The sequence below is a fragment of the Dromaius novaehollandiae genome, chromosome 2, assembly GCF_036370855.1.
Source record: "Dromaius novaehollandiae isolate bDroNov1 chromosome 2, bDroNov1.hap1, whole genome shotgun sequence".
Taxonomy (NCBI): Eukaryota; Metazoa; Chordata; class Aves; order Casuariiformes; family Dromaiidae; genus Dromaius; species Dromaius novaehollandiae.
The window spans coordinates 147997547-148017121 of NC_088099.1; the positions used below are offsets into that span (position 1 = coordinate 147997547).

Genomic DNA, 19575 nt, shown 5'->3' on the forward strand with positions numbered 1-19575 from the left:
GGCTTCCTTACCAGTTGGTGAGTGTAATTGTGAAGTGTAGCTCTAGAAAATAGCCTTCATCATTAAGAATTTCATTAAGAATATTTAGCTCTGTAGCAACTACCAATTTATGGCACTGCAAGTCATTTAGACTTTTGCAGACCAGTGTAAAATAAAAAATGTAGAGGTTGCATTAATTTTTTGTAGCAGTAAGTGCTTTAATAATTCACCAGCCTTGAAAAATTAGGCTATTATTTTCAAGGCCAAATTTTAAAGGAATCTCAATCTCTTTTCCATTTATACCATCGCAGTTATTGGGGCTTGGGGTGTGGGGGGGGGACTACCCATATTTTCTCCTCTACTGGGGTAACCCATAGACTTTGTATGAGCAATACCACAAACTGGATATGAGGTGCACCATCTGTAGATGGAAATTACAGAATTTAAAAAGACATATTATAATGACTGTACATGCATAGAAGTAACATTGTGAAACCTTAGCCAAAGATTTCTGTATCTTTTACAGAGGTCTGTCAGATACCAGTCTCCCCTATAAAAACCTAGGAGGAAGCAAGTTCTGAATATAGTACAATTATTCTGTCTCATTATTAAGATTTTGAGGTTGGAGAAGGCAATGTACATCATTACAGACTGGTTAGTACAGAACGTAAAAAAAACTGTTAAGTATTGAAATAACAAGGACATTTTCCTCCATGCACTTGTAAATTATCTCCTATTCCATTTTATTTCCATATGAATTTATTGTTGCACGTGCTAATATACAGAATTGAAATAAGGGAAAAAAACAATTAAATGCATTGTAAAACAAATGGAAATGTGTACATTATGTGATCTTTACTAAGAATGCATCGTAATGATGAAAGCACTGTTTAGCATCCACTCTGGAATTGCATGCGTTCATTTATTTATAAGAGACTACTTTCTGTAAACAAAGAAAGTATCTCCCAAAAATAGGACTGCCATATTTTCAAGGCATACTGTATGTTTTATTTTGGTAACTAGTAAATGTCAAACAATTTTCATACACAGTATTGACATATTAATGTTTTCATTCAACAGTGAAGATACCTTTCCTTGTTATGCTGTATATTTATGGCATACAGACTGTCAAATAAATTATGTCAAGGCAGCTAAACTCAGACCTTGTGACACTTGAATCACAGAATCAGGGCAAATAACCTTTAAAATAGAAGACACATGATAAAAATTAGCAACATTTAATTTGCATACATATAATGTTAACAGTCTTTCTCTTATTACATATTTTATGTCTAATTTATAATTGTCACTATGTTCATTTCTTAACATCAGTTTGCACTCTATTTTTTTTCATCTTTGCTTGCTTTGTTTTGGAACGCGTGAAACAAATTCTGTAAGAAGCATATGATAAGATCCCCATTTTAGCATATGCTGATTAGTGCATCTTATAATTTTCAGAAAAATCTTCATTCACATAATAAGCAAATCCTAAAGTTTAGGATTATTTCCTAAAAATTCCTAAAAAATCTCAAGCAAATAGCTCTCAAAATATTGGCCATCTCTTAAAAGCAATCATATCTTAATGTTTTCCTATGAAGTGCAGATATACCAAAATGTACAATACTGAAGCATAGATTTTCATAAGGTACATGATTGCTTTGGATTTAAGAATGCAGAATCTGAGCATCTAAGTGTACATATGTAGGAACCAAAATGGATGGTTTCTTTTACAGAATTGCTTAATACCCAGAATCCCCATTGACTTCATTAGTTAAAACCTTCTAAAATGGTTTGTTAGTAACTGAGACACTTTGTTGAGCCTTTACTGTGAAGCACTGAGTATTTCTCACACCTTAAGCAATCAACAGGAACTGGGAGAGCTCAGCACTTTGTAGGACTGTGTCCTTACTGCTGACACTGCACAAGCTTATGTATCCAAAGACAGCTAATAAAAAATGTACATTATTCTGAAAAATGCCTTAGGGATATTCAGGTAAATAAGTGTAAGGTACAAATATGAATGGCTGTCTAAGAGGGCACAATAACTATACCCCCATACTCTTAATGTCTCAAATTCACCTCTGCATGGATAAGGGGATGGGAGCCTGCCCCACTGTAAGGAGGGAGTTCAGTAGCACACAGACTTCGTGCAGTGTCTTTGCTACAGGTTGGGTTTGGCTTCCTTTGCCCTTCTGAATCAGAAGAATAATTTGGGGGAAGCTAACTGGAGGTTTTACGACAAGCTCCTATATAATTACATTCTAATATTTCCTGATGAGCCAGAGGGAAGCCAATAGACAGTCTACACAAAGCAGCATGGTTAAACTGGTTGGAATTGATACTATGCTCCATGACTTAGTCTAAAAAGGCTTAGGATGTTTCCTTAAATCTTCACAAAGAAGAATCAGGCTGTTGCTGTTTTTCAGTTTACTGTAAAAGTGAAGCAAACACATTATCATGAGAGATTTGCAATGAGAAACTCAGAAAAGATGCTCAGCACCTTACAGCCACAACCAGAACAATCAGTGATTTCCTCGTGGTCAGTCACTGGCATTTGAAATCTGACGTCATGTCATCCTGGCCACTTGAAGACAGGCAACATGCAGTTATCAGTTTTTGTAATCTTCAATAACTCAGAAGGGTGGTGGTGGAAAAAATGAAAACTGCATGACTACTGATGTAATTTGTCTTCTTAGGTCATCAGTAAAAAATAAATGACCCTCCCTCACCCACCAATCACTTCTGTGATTGGTCTGATAAAGCTGAAACTATAGAGCTTAAACTCAGTATTTTGTACTGAGTAGTAGTATAGGTGTTTCAAAAACAACTGAGGAGGCAGCTATCTTTTTCCCTTTTATCAGGGTTCCTTGAACATTCTGTTCTACTAATAAGTATTGTATCTACAGTGGGGCCACTTGCCAGAAAGAAAAGTTAATTAACAATTTATATGCTCAGAAGTAAAAGGAAATTTAGGCTAATAATATGAAGTAAAATACATTACAGGAATATCACAAGTATCCCAAAGCTCAGTGTTGGAATGTTTAAAAATTCAGAGTTACACTTAAATGTTTTAAGGTAAGAAATGCATTTCATCCTTGATTCTGCTCTGAGAGACAACCAAGCAATAATGATAGCATTAAGACATTTTGTACGTGTCGTCTTACCTCAATGAAACACATTTTAAAATGACACTGTGCTCCAAGAAGGTCTTTGACCTAATGGGAAATAAATGTCCATCTCAAAACAGCCATTTAGGCGTGGAGAATTTATTCCTATTGAAATTAGTGGAAAATGGAAAACAATTTTGATTAGCACTGACAAATTTTTAATTTGTTGCAGAGGTGCAGAGGATTTCAACAAGCACTAGCATCACACAGAATCTTAAAAGCATTTGTGTTGTTCCAGTAACAAGATCACACAGAACAAAAACAAAGGTCTCGTAGTGGATGCTATGTTTGTTAAAGACCTCATTTTAAAAAATTTTATTAATCAACTTATCTGTAAACTTTCAGAAAATACACTTAGCCATCAAAGAGTAAATAGTGAAATTAGTAGAGAAGATACGTTTTATTCACCTATGCAGTTTATATTTAAGTAGAGATCTCCATTCAGCTGTGACATACAATTAATGCTGTACAATTAAAGTACAATGTAAATAGTATCTATAGTGTTAATAAATTACTATTAAGACTATTAAATTACTACTAAGACTATTATTTGAGGCAATTATTAACCAAATGTCATAACCTGTCCCTGAGTCCAAGAATGCGATGAGTCATTTGCAATCAGCTGTAGTATCTGACATGTATGTATGTATAACAATGTATGGTACTGATTTCTCCTGTGTATAATATTAATATGATAGCATAATCTAATATTGTGGATAGAAACCCATAATTACAAGGCACACATTCAAACTGTGAATTCTTCCACCGCATTTGTGTGTTCTCACACAGTACGGCACACAGAAATTTGAGCTGAAATGTTACATGTACCTTGGTTTGCTCCACTGCTGCTACAGTTGAAGATTTCAGTACCAACCACATCATAGCTTACACTAAAAGTGTAGACTACTTTATGGTAGAAATAGTTAAAAATTTTGGAAAAACATTGCCAGTTTTTCCTCTTCCATCTCAATTAAAGAATACCTGTGGCTCTGAAAACATGACAAACCATAATAATAATAATTCATGGCAGGTACTAGAGGAGGAGACAATCTAGAGCACCTAGCCAACACACATCTGCCTTCCCTGAATACGCCGAGCTCCCATGGACCTTTGCAGCCATTAAATGCTTGTGATAACCAAGTACAAAAAATGCAAGAATATGCTAGCTGTGATATGATGCTGTTACCGCAAATGACTGTCTTGAACAGAAAGATAGGTAAAAATATTAGAAACAGTATGCGTCAGTATATTGCTTCCTGCATATATTGTTTTTCAGGATTTATAATGTCTTATTATTCCATGCACAAAACTAAAGATGCATATTACAATTAATGTTACAATAGAAGAGATTTAAAAGAATATACCTCACTCGTAAACATGGTCAATACCACATATCTGGTTTGTAATAATTTGTATTTAAATGTGTATAAAAATATTATAGAAAACAACTATAGAATGATTATATGAATATTCTCTGAGTGATAGCATCTGAAATTTTTTTTTTTCTGAACTGCAGACCTGTCATTACTGTGTGTAGTAAATATATATGGTATACAAAATATCATCTGCAAGATCTGGAGAAAAAAAGAAGCCAAATAAAAACTGTGGTGTAGTTCACTCCAAAAATGAGCAGATCAAAAAGCCACATGCAATGAGTCGATATCACACTTCACTTTGTTCGCTGTATTTGCTGTAATTCTAGAGTGGGAGAAACAGAAAAGAATTATAATATTTTCCTATAATATCAGTCAAAAATAGCAGACGAAGCAGTGCTGATTTAAAAATGTCACCATCCTAAAGGCTAATAAATCAAAGGTTATTTATGATAAGGATGAACTGCATAAAGCAACAGATAAGTCTCTTATCAACATAAAAACAAGGATAGTGTATTATCCTTGGAAGTTTTAGATAAGAGGACCTTTGCATATCCAAATGACAATTAGAGATGACATGTAACCAAGTCCTCTTGCCTCTACCTTTCTGCCAGTGAAAGACTATTTTCTGCAGTAGAATCTGAAATGTAAATTGGAACAAATCGCTTTCCATAAATCTCCACTTCCTTCCATTCTATTATTTTCTGTCCTATCCTTACCATGTTTTCCTCACATAAGCACTCAGAATTCCTACTGACTTCAGCATCATTAAAAGGCATACAAACAGTGCATGCACAAAACAGTGTTAGCTACAGTGTGATGTGGCTGTTGTGGTCATCCGGCCTTTTTATTCCTGTCCATCGTCTCTTATCCTCAGGTATTAGTGGCAAGGAACAGATCAAGAAACCAAACCAAATACTTTGAAGGCTCAAAAGACAGGTGAGCAGCATATATATATACTGTTCATAATTATATTCATAATTTGAAATTGCATGCAAGCCATTCAGGAGTAAGCCACCACTCAGATTTTTGATTTACATAGCAGCTCTGGTAGAAACATGGTATCAGTTCCTGGAAAAGTGGATGCCTGACTTCTAGTTTTAACTCCCTCTGTGGCTTTGGACATTTCAGATGGTCTTTCCAAGCCCCAGTTCCATAAAATAGGAATACTACTACATAACTATCTCAGAAAAATGTTAGGAAGTTAAATAGTGTCTATGAAGAATGCAGAAATTTAATAACACAGTAATCATCCTAATTGATCTAATCAGACCCAGACAAAATATACAATAGTCAGCCCCATTATTTTTGCCCTGCAGTTACCATTTTGGTAAGGGTTTTGTTGCAGGACAAGAAAGTGAGGATTTTTGAAAAGCACTGAAGAGAACATATTTTTCTTGATCTGCAATCTACTAGACCAACAGTGCCAATTCACCTTATCTGGATAAATCAATGGAAAGTGATTGTTATCCATGGGCAACTTTAATCTAATTAGTGAAAGGCACCAGATCACAGTAATGGGGCGGGGCACATAGACCATGATTTGTTTAATGTCTCTTGGAGAAGGCTCTGAGCTGAGCCCTAGCTATGTTTGGAATCATAAATAAAACCATGGGAAAGCACACTCCTTACAATGCATGCGCAATTACAGTGGGATTGCAATGGAAAAGGCTCACACTGTTTATGAGGAAAGCCCAGGTTTATAGCCTTTTAAGAAGGAATGCAAGAACTATTATTGAGCAAATAAATGCATGTTCAAGCCTCCAGCCTCAATTTCTGAGCCAGCCCTTTTTCTTCCTTCCCCTGTAGCTCTCTCCTCCACCTCATCCAATTCCTTTCTCCTCTTTCTACGAGTAAGCCAACACAGTACGCTGCAGTGAAGGAGAGACATGCTTACGAGCTGTAAACAAATCTGCTAAGTATCCAGAAGTATTTCGATCAGAGCAGCACAGCACCCTGTTTCAATTTGTCTTGTTTCTCGGTTACTTTGCGCTTGTGTATCTCAGGATCATATTGTACCAAAAACACACCCCAGCTGGAGGTGTGCGGCTTGCAGAGCACATTGCTATGGGATGTAGATTTAAACAACCTACGCTGAGGAATGGAGGAGTTTAGCTTCAGTAGTGCAGAACGAGGTGCAAGCTAATGCACCCCACCAAGAGACTACATCAGGTACTTCTAGGTGATGTCACACTTTCCAGTGGAGAAAGCAGCCAGATTAATGCTGCAGAACATAGTGCCTCTGGATCTGGCACAGGAGACCTAGAAGTCATTGCTAAAGCAAGGAGAGAAGATGATAGGACAGTTCAAGCTGGAAAACCTTAATAACTGAAGTCCAGAGGCTGGAAACTTGTTACAGACAGATAAAAGATCTATTCCCAAAAGGTTCACCGGATAAGTAAGATTTCCCAAGAAGCCTTCCTGACTTCGCCTCCCCTCTGCTGCAAGACTCACCCTGTTAATCTGAATGGCACCAATTGCAGAAGAAACAGATTCAAAGAAGACAGGATGTTCAGATTCAAGGTTTCCACCATACTGCATAGCTTTTATCAAGGAAGCTGTAACAAAACAAACAGATGAGCACTGATAAGGTAGCGAGGATATCTAAACCATCACGTTAAAAATTTTGCTGTAAGCTGATACTTGCCTTTGCAGTGTGCTAGCAACACATCAATGTGTCTGTTTTTACAATCCACGTAAAGCTAAATGTGTGAAAACAAGAAATTCAAAAAAAAACTGTTTAAAATGCCAACAGAGAATAAAATACACAAAAGAGCATATTCAAAGCAAGCAAAGAGCATGAAGTACTGCTATTCAAGCTATACTGACAGTAGCCACTAGAGAGAGCCGTGCTGTAATATAAACATCAGAAAACCCACACTAAACAGAGAAGGGTCATTTCCTCCGCCTTTCTCAAAGTACTCTATAGCCCTACTTATAATAAACGGAATTAAGTCTGAATTTGATTAATAGCTTTGGCTTCTTTATTCTATTTTTTTCAAAATATTTTACTAGTATGCCTTTTCCTACAAGTTTTCCCAGTTGGTCTCCATATTCTTACATACCAGGCCACAAAGATAGGAATAGGACCTAAGAGACTTTGAAATTTCCATCAGTCTGTCAGAAAAGTGCCATAACCAACGTGCTACATTCTGCAGCAAGTTGTTTTCTCTTCCTTCTCAGAAAATGTTCAACTTCATAGAGACTAAAAGTTCGATAAGCTAGAAAGTGAATGAAAAAAGGTAAAAACAACTCTAGAACCAGAGTAGGGCTCTTTCCTGGAAGATGAGGAATCCTGTTTACAGTCTCTGCTTCAAAAAATACTTAAATAATCCGTATAAAGTGGAACAATTCTAAGAGGAGAGATTAAACCAGAATCACATCAGAATACCCTGTTTTATGGAAAGAACCAAAAGCCTGACTCACTCTAAAGATCCATCTTACCAGTATCTTATCTCCAGCAGTAGCAGTAATATTTAGGGAAGGAGTGTAACAAATAGGATGTTTCATGTATTCCTCCCTCGGGTATCTCAGTTTCCAACCAGTCATTCAGCCAAAGTCTATGTGTTTCATGCAATCTACGCATTTCATAGCCAAAGATAGACTTACTACCCACAAATTTGTCTAACACCCTTTGACGTCACTTGCAATTCTGAGGTCTCTAAGATCTTTTGGAATTTCATTTCAAAAAATTTTTTGTTTGTTTTTTAATTAACGCTTTTCCTACTAATTTTATTGAATGCTCTATATTTTTAGTGAGAAATAACAAAGAGTAACTCCCACTCACCATCTTTTTTTTTAAGTTTTCATTTTGACTATCTTCCCACCTATATGTGTAGTTTCGATTTAACACCTTTTTTCTTTCTTTCTTTTTTTTTTTTTTTAATTTAGTACTTCCTTAGCTGCTTAATCACTTCAGTAGACTGAGAAAATGGTTAAGATAAGGAAGGGGCTGGGCTGAGACTACAGTTCAAATCAAGTCTTCTGAGTTATTCAGAGAGATGATATGAACCAACTCTTGCATACCCAGTTAATCTATACTCACTAAACATCTTCTACATAATGCCAAGCCCAATAGCAAAGCAGGAGATATAGCTTTTGAACACAGCTTTTCATCTGCTATATAGAACTGGTCATTATGTGGTTACTGCTTTTGGCCTTGTGGGAGCATATTGGAGCTCCTGCTATGCATGAGGAACCCAGTCTGCATACCCACAGCATAAAACATGGGGATCATTAAGACCTCTAGACTAGTGGAAAGCAGGACATACACATAAAATCATAGAAATAAAAGCTGAACTTCTAAGGGGTAAATCCACACAGAGCTCCACTACAACTGGCATAACTGAACCAGGTTTGAATATGACCTAATCAAATTTGAAGTAATAAAAAAGGAATATTTTCAGAAACTCATCTCCAGTAAATACGGATATTTATATCTGTACTGAATGTCCTTCAAAAATCTTTAGAAATATTTTAACTTAATTTTATATATAAACACAAGGCAATTCCCTACCAAGTTTGTGCTCATCTTTTTCATGAATGATCATGTCAATCCACTGATGTGACTGAGATGACTAGTAGCTAACCCCAATAACTCATATGTGCAATTATGTATTTTTATATACAGAATGTATCTGATGTCATAAATACCTGAAGCAGCACTGAGACTCCAGTATAGTCAAAGAAATTCAGTCCACTGCAGTCTAGTATCAAAGCATGTCGCTCCCCATGGCATGGCTGCAGCAAGGACTCACCTATGTATTTGATATATGAAATGAGTTTCAATTAAAAGGAAGAATGCTCAAGAAACATACACCTGAAATTAATAATATATCACCAAAATAAACCAAAATTATTACAATACAAAATTTTCTATTGTGTATCAGTCAAGAAATGGCTCATTTTAGAAATATGAATGAAGAATACTTAGAGAAATGGGAAGAAGTGATGGTGGGGAGAACATACTCTTAGTGAGATGTATCAGACAGGAATATTCTCTCAAGTAAAAAAGAAATACTTCTCTGTACTTGAATTTCTAAATCAGTCTGAATAACCTCTTGGCTATTTTCAGAAACTTTCCATGGGATACACGGAGGATATATCCCTCTTTCAGGTTCTGATATATCATTAATTTCTGTAAAGTCTAAATGCCTTCCTCTGGTGTAACATAACTAATATCCTCCTATAAGGAAGAAAAAGATATAAAATGGTGTGCTTTATCTTGCAAGTATTTTACTGTGGATTTTACTTTTTGGTTTAGTTAATGTTTTTGCAATATATATGCTATCAGGTATTGATCCTAGAGAAAAAAAGATGTTGTTAAGATTTGTGATGGTCTTAAATTCAGTCTCCAAACTCACACTAGCTTGTGCTTAAACAAAGCACATACTGCACTAAATGTGTCCCAAAGTAGGACATAAATAAATGATTCCTTTCATAAAGGGAAAACTTGGAAAGAATGCACACTCATTTACATTGCTCTGTGGATAAATATTAGCTTTAATGTTAGTTATCATAAAATACAAAACACTCAAAAAAAGATGAAGGAAAAGAAGTTTGAATGTAAAGATGGGTAAAGCTAAATGCTTTTGAAAGAACAGAGGAAAAAAGATTTTAAAATCTTGAGGCGACTTAAAATTTCCCCACAGTGTAGATTTATAATGGCACTAATTCCTTCTTGAAAGTAGTTTGAGAGCCAGAGCCTTTTGGACTTGCACCTTCAAAGACTAATTGTCTTTGTACTGTCCAATGTACATTAATAAATACATTTCAAACAAAAAGAAAGAATTTCAAAGGAAATCTCCTGCCTGACATTAATGCTATAGAACCCCAAAAGAATTTATGAGATCTGCTAGGCTGCTGACTGCAATCTTTTCCACATACCTCATGTGTCTCTGAAACAAAAGAACTTAGTCTTTCTCTGTATTACTTAATCACCCCCTAACACATACACTTTTATATTTACAGGTTCCAACAAGTTTTACCTTCAAAAATGTCCTGTGGTATGTTTTTCTTGTGATCATTATGTTGCCTAAATAAAATCTAATTTTTGAGAGTTCAAGAGTTTAAATAAAAATAAATTGTATGCACCTTGCTCTTAAACCTCTGTGCAACAGAAGCAAAATACAAATATAAAAATAAAAAGGAGTGAAAGCCAATAATCATTGCCTCAGCTTAGAAATGTCACCTTCAAGGACACAAACTGAGATTACCTTACACCTGAAATGTATTTAGATGATAAATTACACCAGCACACTATGAAACATTATTATTATTATTATTATTATTATTATACAGTGAAATCTATTCCTTAACAAACATTTTGAAGGTAAAAACACACAAACACACACCCCATACAAGCACAAGTTGCTGTGTCTTCCAAGGGCAACTACTGTAAGGATTAAGGATTATGTCTATCTGCTCCCCTCCTTTCTAAAACCTTAAGTCCCATAGTTTGTTTTTCTTTTCTAAGGATTTTTGTTTTTTTCTCTCCAATTTTATTTTGAAACTTCACGGACTGGTTAGCAGAATGAATAACTGAGCATTTAGGTCCTCAAGACAGGACTCAAGCAATCAGAAAAGAGGTCTTGCGCTGTCTGTCACTTCTGTAGCATGAGAAACCAGTTCATCTCGATTAGACTGAAATGCATGCTGGTAAGACCTTCCAAAAATCTCCCCACAAATACCATACTGTACACTCTTTCAGTATTTTATAGTACAGTGTTGTATAGTCTTTGATAGCCATTATCATTTTGTTGCTATGTGTTACAGCAAAGCACTCTGCCGCCCCCAAATAAAGTAGGCACTGTAATGTCATAAAAATGCCATAAGTCTAGTTAATGAGTGTAAACATTCAGACCATAGCGCCAAATCAGATTCTCGACTGCAGCCTTAATGCTTGTAAGTGTTTTAAACACACAGAATATTTGAATTCCATCCACGATGAGGTCATCTGTTTAAAGTATCTTTTGCAAAAGGTTGCTGCGGCTATCCCAGGGGAATGCATGTGCTCTGTTCTGATTTATGTGTTATAAAATGTGGTAAGAGATGGAATTATCCAGCTTAATCCTTAATTAAAAGCAAACCTCTAGGTTTTTTTCTCTACTCTATATGGCACTGGCATACTGTACTGTATGGGTGACCATGGTGCCACTGATAATTCAGTTGACATTTTGTGAGTTTCTCCTCATAAATGGCTTTAAAGACCATAAAGATTTAACATGAGTCTAATCCTTTCCTATTCTTAGTTTTTCATACTAATATCCAAGTCCTACTGTGAGCTCAAAACAAGAGCAGAGCTTAGCAAAGCAGTATATTAGGCCTCTGGCTGGAGACTAGTCTAGACAGTAGCACTGGAAATGATTCCCTCCACAATGTACATATTTCAATAAACATACAAGATTCATGCGAAATAAGCAGGGACTCCTGGAGAAAAGGTATCTTCATTGATTCCCACTTTTGAAAACTTAGAAAGGAAGTCAAGAACAGAACAAAAATAAAGATGAACTATCTCCCACTCTTGGAAGGAGACCTTTTAGGCCAAGACTAAGGCAGTTTGACACTGTTTAGTGCTCATACTTCACTTAATGTGTGGATTAACTGAAAATATTAGTTTCCAGACAATTTCAGTTCACCTAGAAATAAATGGAAAAACGTGGAACCATTTTGCACACTTACATCCATCTTGTTTTTAATATGCTTTATAAATAATAAACTCACCACGACAACTTCCATTGGAAAATGAACAGAGCAATGTGTTCTGCTCACACTGAAACAAAAGCAACAAACAGTTAACATACCAAGGAAAACGAATCCAATGTGTAATAACCAGAGAAAATCGATGCAATACACAAGACTTCTGTTTCTCAGTGTCAGAGTTAACTCCTTCTCTACAAACTCAGCATTCTGTGCAACAGCCTTTTGGGTATATTCTGTTTGCTGAGTAAGTCTTCCAGCGTTCTTACAAAGTTACATCAAATTGATACCTCTTTTGTTTTTTTAGATGACTTAACTTCTATGACGTTTGGATCCACTAGAAAGCACATTATGAACATAATGTTTTTGCAGCAGGGGGGCATTAAGTACAAGTGGTTAAGGCATGGGAAAGATGTTCTTGAAAAGATAAATTCAAGTAAGTAATTTCATAAGATTAACATTTGATTTATTTTCTTTTTGCTGCAATCTCATCTAACACACTAAAATTTTATTGAGGATGCTTTTGACATGGAAATTTATTAAAGAATTACTTTTATCTGGAGAAAAAAATTAATAACAATTTTAGTATGAAATTAACTAAGCTTTCCGTAACAATATCAGTTAAGAATCAGAGGTACAGCATAGAAACAAAAATCCAAAGTGCATTTTTTTTCATTCTCTCCCACTGTTCTACAAAAAGGTCATTATTCCACAAAACAAGAGTGTATGCATTGTATTTAAGCCAGCTTTACTGTCAAGTACCTTCCAGAAGAGACAAAGGATACCATTTCTCTCCTCAGTAACTTATAATTTAACTTATTACATTAACTTATTGATTTATTAGACTTATCAAATTAACTCATAAATTAATTCCAAACAAATACTAAATGATTTCTTTCTGTTTGAGGGTATGTTATCATACTAATCCAAATATCAGTTACCCTCAACAGAACAAAGGAAAATAAGCATCACAATTCCTGAGCTGAATTCCCAGACGATGGGGAGGAGACAGCCACCCAGGCCTGGGTAGCACAGCTCTTTGGCAGGAGACAGAAGAGGTGGTGGGCAGATATTGATGCATGCTGTCTTAACAACCTGCCTAGGAAATGGCTGTGGTTTTATCAACTCAGTCTACCAAATTGGATGAAATTGCTTCCAGTAAGCCTTGAATAGGATTGGAATGTCTTTACTATAATGAAAGAAAACTAATAAGAGTTTTTCCCTTTTAGGGACAGTTATGGGAAGTTGCTGTAGTTATGTGCAGATAAACTTGAAAAGCACTATACTTACAGTGACATCCCCCAAAACCAAACTATATACAATTTTATACTGTTTATTTGTCAGAACAAATCAATACAATCAGCATAGAAAATGAAAAAAGCAATATTGCTTTAGAAGAAAATGTTAGTCAGTTTTACACATTTATAACTTTTTACTGTTAGAATCAGAAGTGATCTCCAGAATGATCTCCAGCACAACCCCCACATTTTATTCTACTGGCGTTGTAACTATGCACTGTCCCAGCACAACCCCCACATTTTATGCAACTAGGCTTGTTACTACTCACTGTCTTTTTAAAATCACCTGATATTATTAGCTGAGGTTATGTAAGGTCTGCCAGAAATTTTAAAGAGCTTTGGATCAGCACTTTAATATCTTTTACAGAATCACATATAGACGGATATTAGAGAGACACTTTTCAAGTACTAATAGAAGAAATAAAATATATCAAATCTGATTAAGATTAGGATGAAGTTTATTATATCGTAATTTAATCATTTGTGGTATTACCTCTTTTTATCTGTTTCAATATCCGATTACATTCTCTAAGAAAAGCAAGGAAAGCAATCATGATCTTCAGCACTGTCATCATGATTACTGATGCATGTAGCACATCCTACCTTGTTTACATCTTCATATGCCTGGGTGCTTGTGCTATCCTTCTGGATTATTTTTATCAAGTCAGCATGAAATTTCCTGGCATTCAGAAAGACTAGTGGGTTGTTGACTGAAATTATCTTTACTTGTTTTAACAATTCCTGTGGGATGAAATAAACAAAAGGCTGAGAAGATTATCTTGGTTTTGGAGACTGAAAACCAACATAATTTCCTAAAAAATCTGAAAAATTCCTCTAAATCAATATAAGAACTTTGGACTGTGAGGTTAATTTAACAGAAAGCTGTCTTAACCAGTCTTCACACAAGACTTAAGTCAAGGAGGAAATACAACTAAGCTATAGGGAAAATTATCCTTAATTCAACTTAGCACAAAACCAAAATCATATTCATCACAATTTATCATATTATGAATTATTATCTGGCAAGTAATAGTAGCATTATTTCAGTTGGTACGGTCCCCAGGCACAGGGAAGACCAGCTTTACAGAGAGAGGGAATGTCTTTTGTCAGACAAACTTTTGTATTGGAAAAAGTAGACAAGTTTTTGGGACAGACACTACAGGTGGTTTGGGGAACACTCATAATGTTCATCTCAGTCACCTGAAGATGACTTTAATACAACAAGGTCATTTCCCCAGGGAAATGGAAAAAGCAACCAGAACAAAGAGACTTTGGTAGTGAAGGATATTCCCACTAATCCTGCCCACCCTGGTCTCACACTGCCCTGTTCTGGAATCGAAGCAGAAAATCATTTCACAATTACAGCCTGCAGCAGAAGCTCCTGCCTAGAGAGAAATTCTCCTGGATCCTCTCTTACCTCATCAAAACCTTCAGCAAAAGTAAAATCCTGAAGCTCCAACTTGTACAAAATGGATATAGACCAAACCTGAATGATAAGTGTAAGGCTTTGCTGACGTATTTCTATAACCAGCACAAGGAATAATCCACAGAAGAACTATCGACAACCTTGGAGCCTACATTTGCACTCCCTGAAATATATTTCATTCAATTCACCAAATATCCTCACAAAACTATGTAGTTCACTGCACAGACTTAACACACCAGAATGAATTCTGAAGGACAACTGATAAAGGTCAGAAATAGCCAATTACCAATAGGCAACATTTCCCACAAAACAAGCACTTCTTCTCTCATGCTCAAGGCAGATCTACAAAACACCTTCAAAAACCAGCAAGAAAATTAATATGTACAGCTATGTTGTATATTAGAAATCACAAGCTCAGTTGAAATACTGGTTTTGTAAACTTTAGAATTATTCTAATTCTATCAACCTCTCCCCATAGGTTATAGATCAATTGTCCCTCTTTTCATTAGGAAAGAATCACATTCTCACTTTTCCCCAGCAAACTTTCCCTGTATGTCACAGTATCAGCTACTTATTCTCTATTATTGTCTGAGACAGACCCAATTCAACATGGGGTACCTGCTCTCAGCTGCTTTGATGTCTGTCGCTTCTATTTTGCCAAAAAATTTATTGGCCGCTAAGGTCTTCTATTTTTTTACAGTTATGCTGTATGCAGTAATGCTGTATTATATCTAATAATACATACTGCATGTATTATAATGTTCTTTATCTATATTATGATAAATAACTGTATTAAGCTTTTACGCGTCTAATGCTGTAAAACAGGAATAAGCAAGATAAGGTGGCCTCTAAAAGTTTCTAGTGTTTTCAGTAGCATTTTCTGCCTGACAGGCTTGCAACTAGACATTCTTTAAGAGGCATAATAACACAACTAATAAATTCCTGTTGCCAACAGCTCGATAGCATTAATTTGCTTCAGGCATATCCTTTATGGATTCTGGGGATGTCTCAATTACATATGGAAATTTGGAAAATTCTACTTTCAGGTGAGAGAAAAAAGGATCCCTGAATGCACAAGATGAGCATTGCACAGTGGCGATTCTCACTGCTTATTTCCATATGCAAAACACGGTATCAAAGAGCATCAGTTTCAATGGTCTCATGTTAAAATTGCCCACCTTTGAAAAATGAAAGCAGAATAAGAGACATCATTCAACTAATTTTAATGGAGAAACACTCTCATACAGCTAACAACGTCTCAGTATGTCAGCAGTGTATCATGAGAGCCTAGTCCTTAGAAATACTCTGAAAGGATTTCAATCCACAGAAGCGTTTCATATAATAAGGTATCTTATCAGCAAGCATAAAAAAAGGGTCTGGATAAAGAAAACGTGCATCTGCTACTGAAAAAAAATTTGATTTATGCAAGTATAAGAACTACTTGTGACAAACTAGTAACAGAAAAGAAAAAGGAAGAATTCACAAGAGAATAGAGGCCCAAAAGCCTCTATTCATCTGAACAAAATCCAGAGAAGCATAAAGCTACTTAACAAACTCTTACTCAAACACAAGAAGTAAGTGGAGCTGACACAGAGACAATTTCTGAAGTAGTTCAAGAACAGTATGGGACTGTACTGAAGATACACAGTTTTCCCAACAGACCTGCAAGCAAAACAGGAATGGAAATCTTCACCACAAACCACACAAACTACCTCCTTATTGTAGACTACTATTCAGACTTCTGGGAACCAGACGACCTCTCGGACACCACCGCAGCAACCATCGTACAGACTAATGAAACATCTCAAACATCCAAAACTTTGGCAGTGAACCCCAGATTATGTACAGTGATTTTGCGCAATTTACCTATGAATGCGATTATGGTAAATATCCCATCAACAACATACTTTGGTCAGTAAAGTGGAAAAGTCTAACTCTCAATTAAAATGGCTAAGATTATATGAAAGAAAGCTCTAAAACAAGGAAAAACAGAGGGCAATGCATGCTTGAATGTAGAGGCACTCCCGCAGACTCCTTTAAAAGCAGTGATCAATACTGCTTTGGGGACATACCAGAAATGGCAAAGTGAAAGAAGAAAACTAAGAAACAGGAAGACAGACATGCAAAGGCCAAAGCCTATGATGAGCTGCAAGCTAATAGTCTTCCAGAAATGCAAAGTGTAAACCTTCAAAGGCTCAAATCATTAGGCCAGATCAAGCAGACGGAAGGCTTGGGTATAATCTTTTTTCTGGGATGGGCAAGGAAAACAGTGCCAGACTTGTAGTTATTCCTGACTCTAGTTCAGTTCTAGCACCTTTCTTAAAACATTTCCAAACTTTATCTAGACTGTTCTGAGGAAAATGAGCTCCTTTTGATGTATCCTTGCAAAGGAAGAAATACAATTATCTGAAGCGGCTGACTCGCTATGTCACTTAGGAGGATGCTGACCATTGCCCTATGCACACTACACAGCGTTGCCTACACTTCAGTGAGAATTCGGTTAAGTGACTGTCTGTGATGCAACGTGTTTCACATAAGTTTCTAAGTATTCTCTTGACTTTTTCCACATTAAAGTGTCTCTTTTCCTATTGATGAAATAATCCCCACAAATCCCACAGAACCCCAAATTACTCCACAGACCTTAATGGCAGGGTAAATAATTAAACTTGCATATTTTCATGTTTAAATGTCCTGTTGTTTATGTCTGAGCTGTTATTTACCAGGGGAACTTGGATCACCCTAGCATTGATATATTTACTGCTAAAATACCGCTGCAATCCAGTGACTCTAAATTAAATTAAAGGCATTTTTCTAAATCTTAAAAATATTTTCCTTCTTTGTTTTGTGTAATAAGCGCTTGAGCAATTGACTTTCCTAACAAAATGTTATTCCCCCCACTCACTGCCTGCAGACACTAGTTTGTTATTACTTGGTGACTGGCACTAATCTTAATGATTAATGAAGAAAAGCAGAAGAGAATTTAGCTTTAAAAAAGAGAGGCATATGGATTTGTACAAATATTTTACAAGCTGATACAAAAAGAAAACATGCAAATCAAATTTTGGGTTACACATCTTTGACAGAGTTAGTCCAACTTTTTTTTAAGAATGAAAAGTGATGTAGTAATTGACTATTTTGTTGGGCCAGGCTCAGCAATAGTGTTTTTAATTCACATTTTAGAGTCCTCTCCACCCTCATGTACCTTTCACATTGCAGAATTTTTCAGCCTGCTAGCATGCTAGAACAGTCAAGTTCAGATTTTGAGCCTAAGATAGCTCTATTTGAACACATTTGTCAGAAAAAATAAATTCTTCGGAAGGGAGCTTCTTAATAGTGAGGTAATAACTGCTGAGTATGCTGCTCACTGGTACGGAGGATACTTGCTAAGTATCTGAAATGGAAAGCAGACATAGTAGAAACTGCCACCGCAAAGAAAGCAGGGTGTCTCAGTGCCCGGACTCTGTGCTGACAAGACACATGGTTGTCCTTCCCTCCTGGCTGCTGAGCTACCGTTGGATCTTGGAGGAGGGAGTTGACCCCTCTGTGTCATTACCTTTCTCTTCTTATCACAGACCAGACCACAAGAAAATTGGTGATAATTGTAATGAAAATAATCAAAAGAATCTTAAAACTCTGACTGGTAGGTTAAAGTTTGTATGAAAGCCAAATGTAAAAACCGTAATCATCAGGAAGGAGACTTGCATCCATTTTCCGCGTAGAAGTACCCTTATCTGAGCACATGGTGGTGAGAAGATCCCTGAAGCGGTCTGCGACGACTTCGTGCTGCTATCCCAGTCACACAGTCTCAAAAGGCAAGGTCATCCGATCGAGTACAGAGAGAGCTACTGGCTGTGTAGATGGCCCTTGCTGGCAGATTTTCCTAGACTGACTGGATTTAGGAAACCCCTTTTGTAAAAAGCAATTCCAAATAGAAAAGTAATAAATAAACTTAGACAGAGGTAAGAGGACTCGCCTAACGTCACTTTGTGGACCAGCAGCAAGACCAGGAAAATATTCCAATTTCCTGAGTCCCAAACTAGTTCTCTGTTTACTATTTCACATCAGCTTTAAATCTGAAGTGGTAATTTCTCAAAAATATTCCTTTAAGGCACTGATTATAATCCTGTAACCAGCAACAGAAGGTAAACAAAACCAAATTAGTACAAAAAAAGAGAATTAAACTTACACAGTTATCTTCTGCTTTGTATTTATATTCCACTTCTTTCACATTTTTCACATGCAGTGTGTTTGCTCTGTAATCAATACATGGAGTAAAAGTGTAGGACAAACTGTTAGTAGCCTTGAAAACAAGCAGGAAAACACACACTCCAAAATTATAACATAAACATTTGAAGTTGCGACAAAGCAATCCATATATATTTTGTGTTTATAAAGCTTACTTTGTATGACAGTGATGCAAAAAAAATCGTAAAGGGCATATATTAGAGAAAAAATATCCTTCCAGCATATTAATGATAGGCAGCTACCAAGAAGTAACCTCTCCGCCAATCAGGAAACGTTATAGTATATTACTTTGAAAACTTGATATCATCATTTTTTATTCAAATATGAATAATGTAAATGGTAAATAAAATGTTATTTTTAAGTTTCATTATTGCTAGACATCCAGCCAG

At 36.0% G+C, this 19575-nt stretch overlaps 1 protein-coding gene across 2 annotated transcripts in view; it reads right to left on the reverse strand.

Moving 5' to 3' along the window:
• Positions 1–696: 696 nt before the first annotated feature.
• The window catches only part of SLC26A7 (solute carrier family 26 member 7), a 73573-nt gene continuing 54694 nt past the window's right edge, over positions 697–19575 (reverse strand). For both annotated transcript variants that reach the window (XM_064507759.1, XM_064507758.1), the window contains exons 12-18: positions 19128–19194; positions 14119–14256; positions 12242–12290; positions 9173–9276; positions 7167–7221; positions 6974–7077; positions 697–4844 (exon numbers count right to left, since the gene is read on the reverse strand). In XM_064507759.1, coding sequence (XP_064363829.1) covers positions 4809–4844; positions 6974–7077; positions 7167–7221; positions 9173–9276; positions 12242–12290; positions 14119–14256; positions 19128–19194 — 553 coding nt within the window. In that variant the 3' untranslated portion in view covers positions 697–4808. The remainder of the gene's footprint in view (positions 4845–6973; positions 7078–7166; positions 7222–9172; positions 9277–12241; positions 12291–14118; positions 14257–19127; positions 19195–19575) is intronic.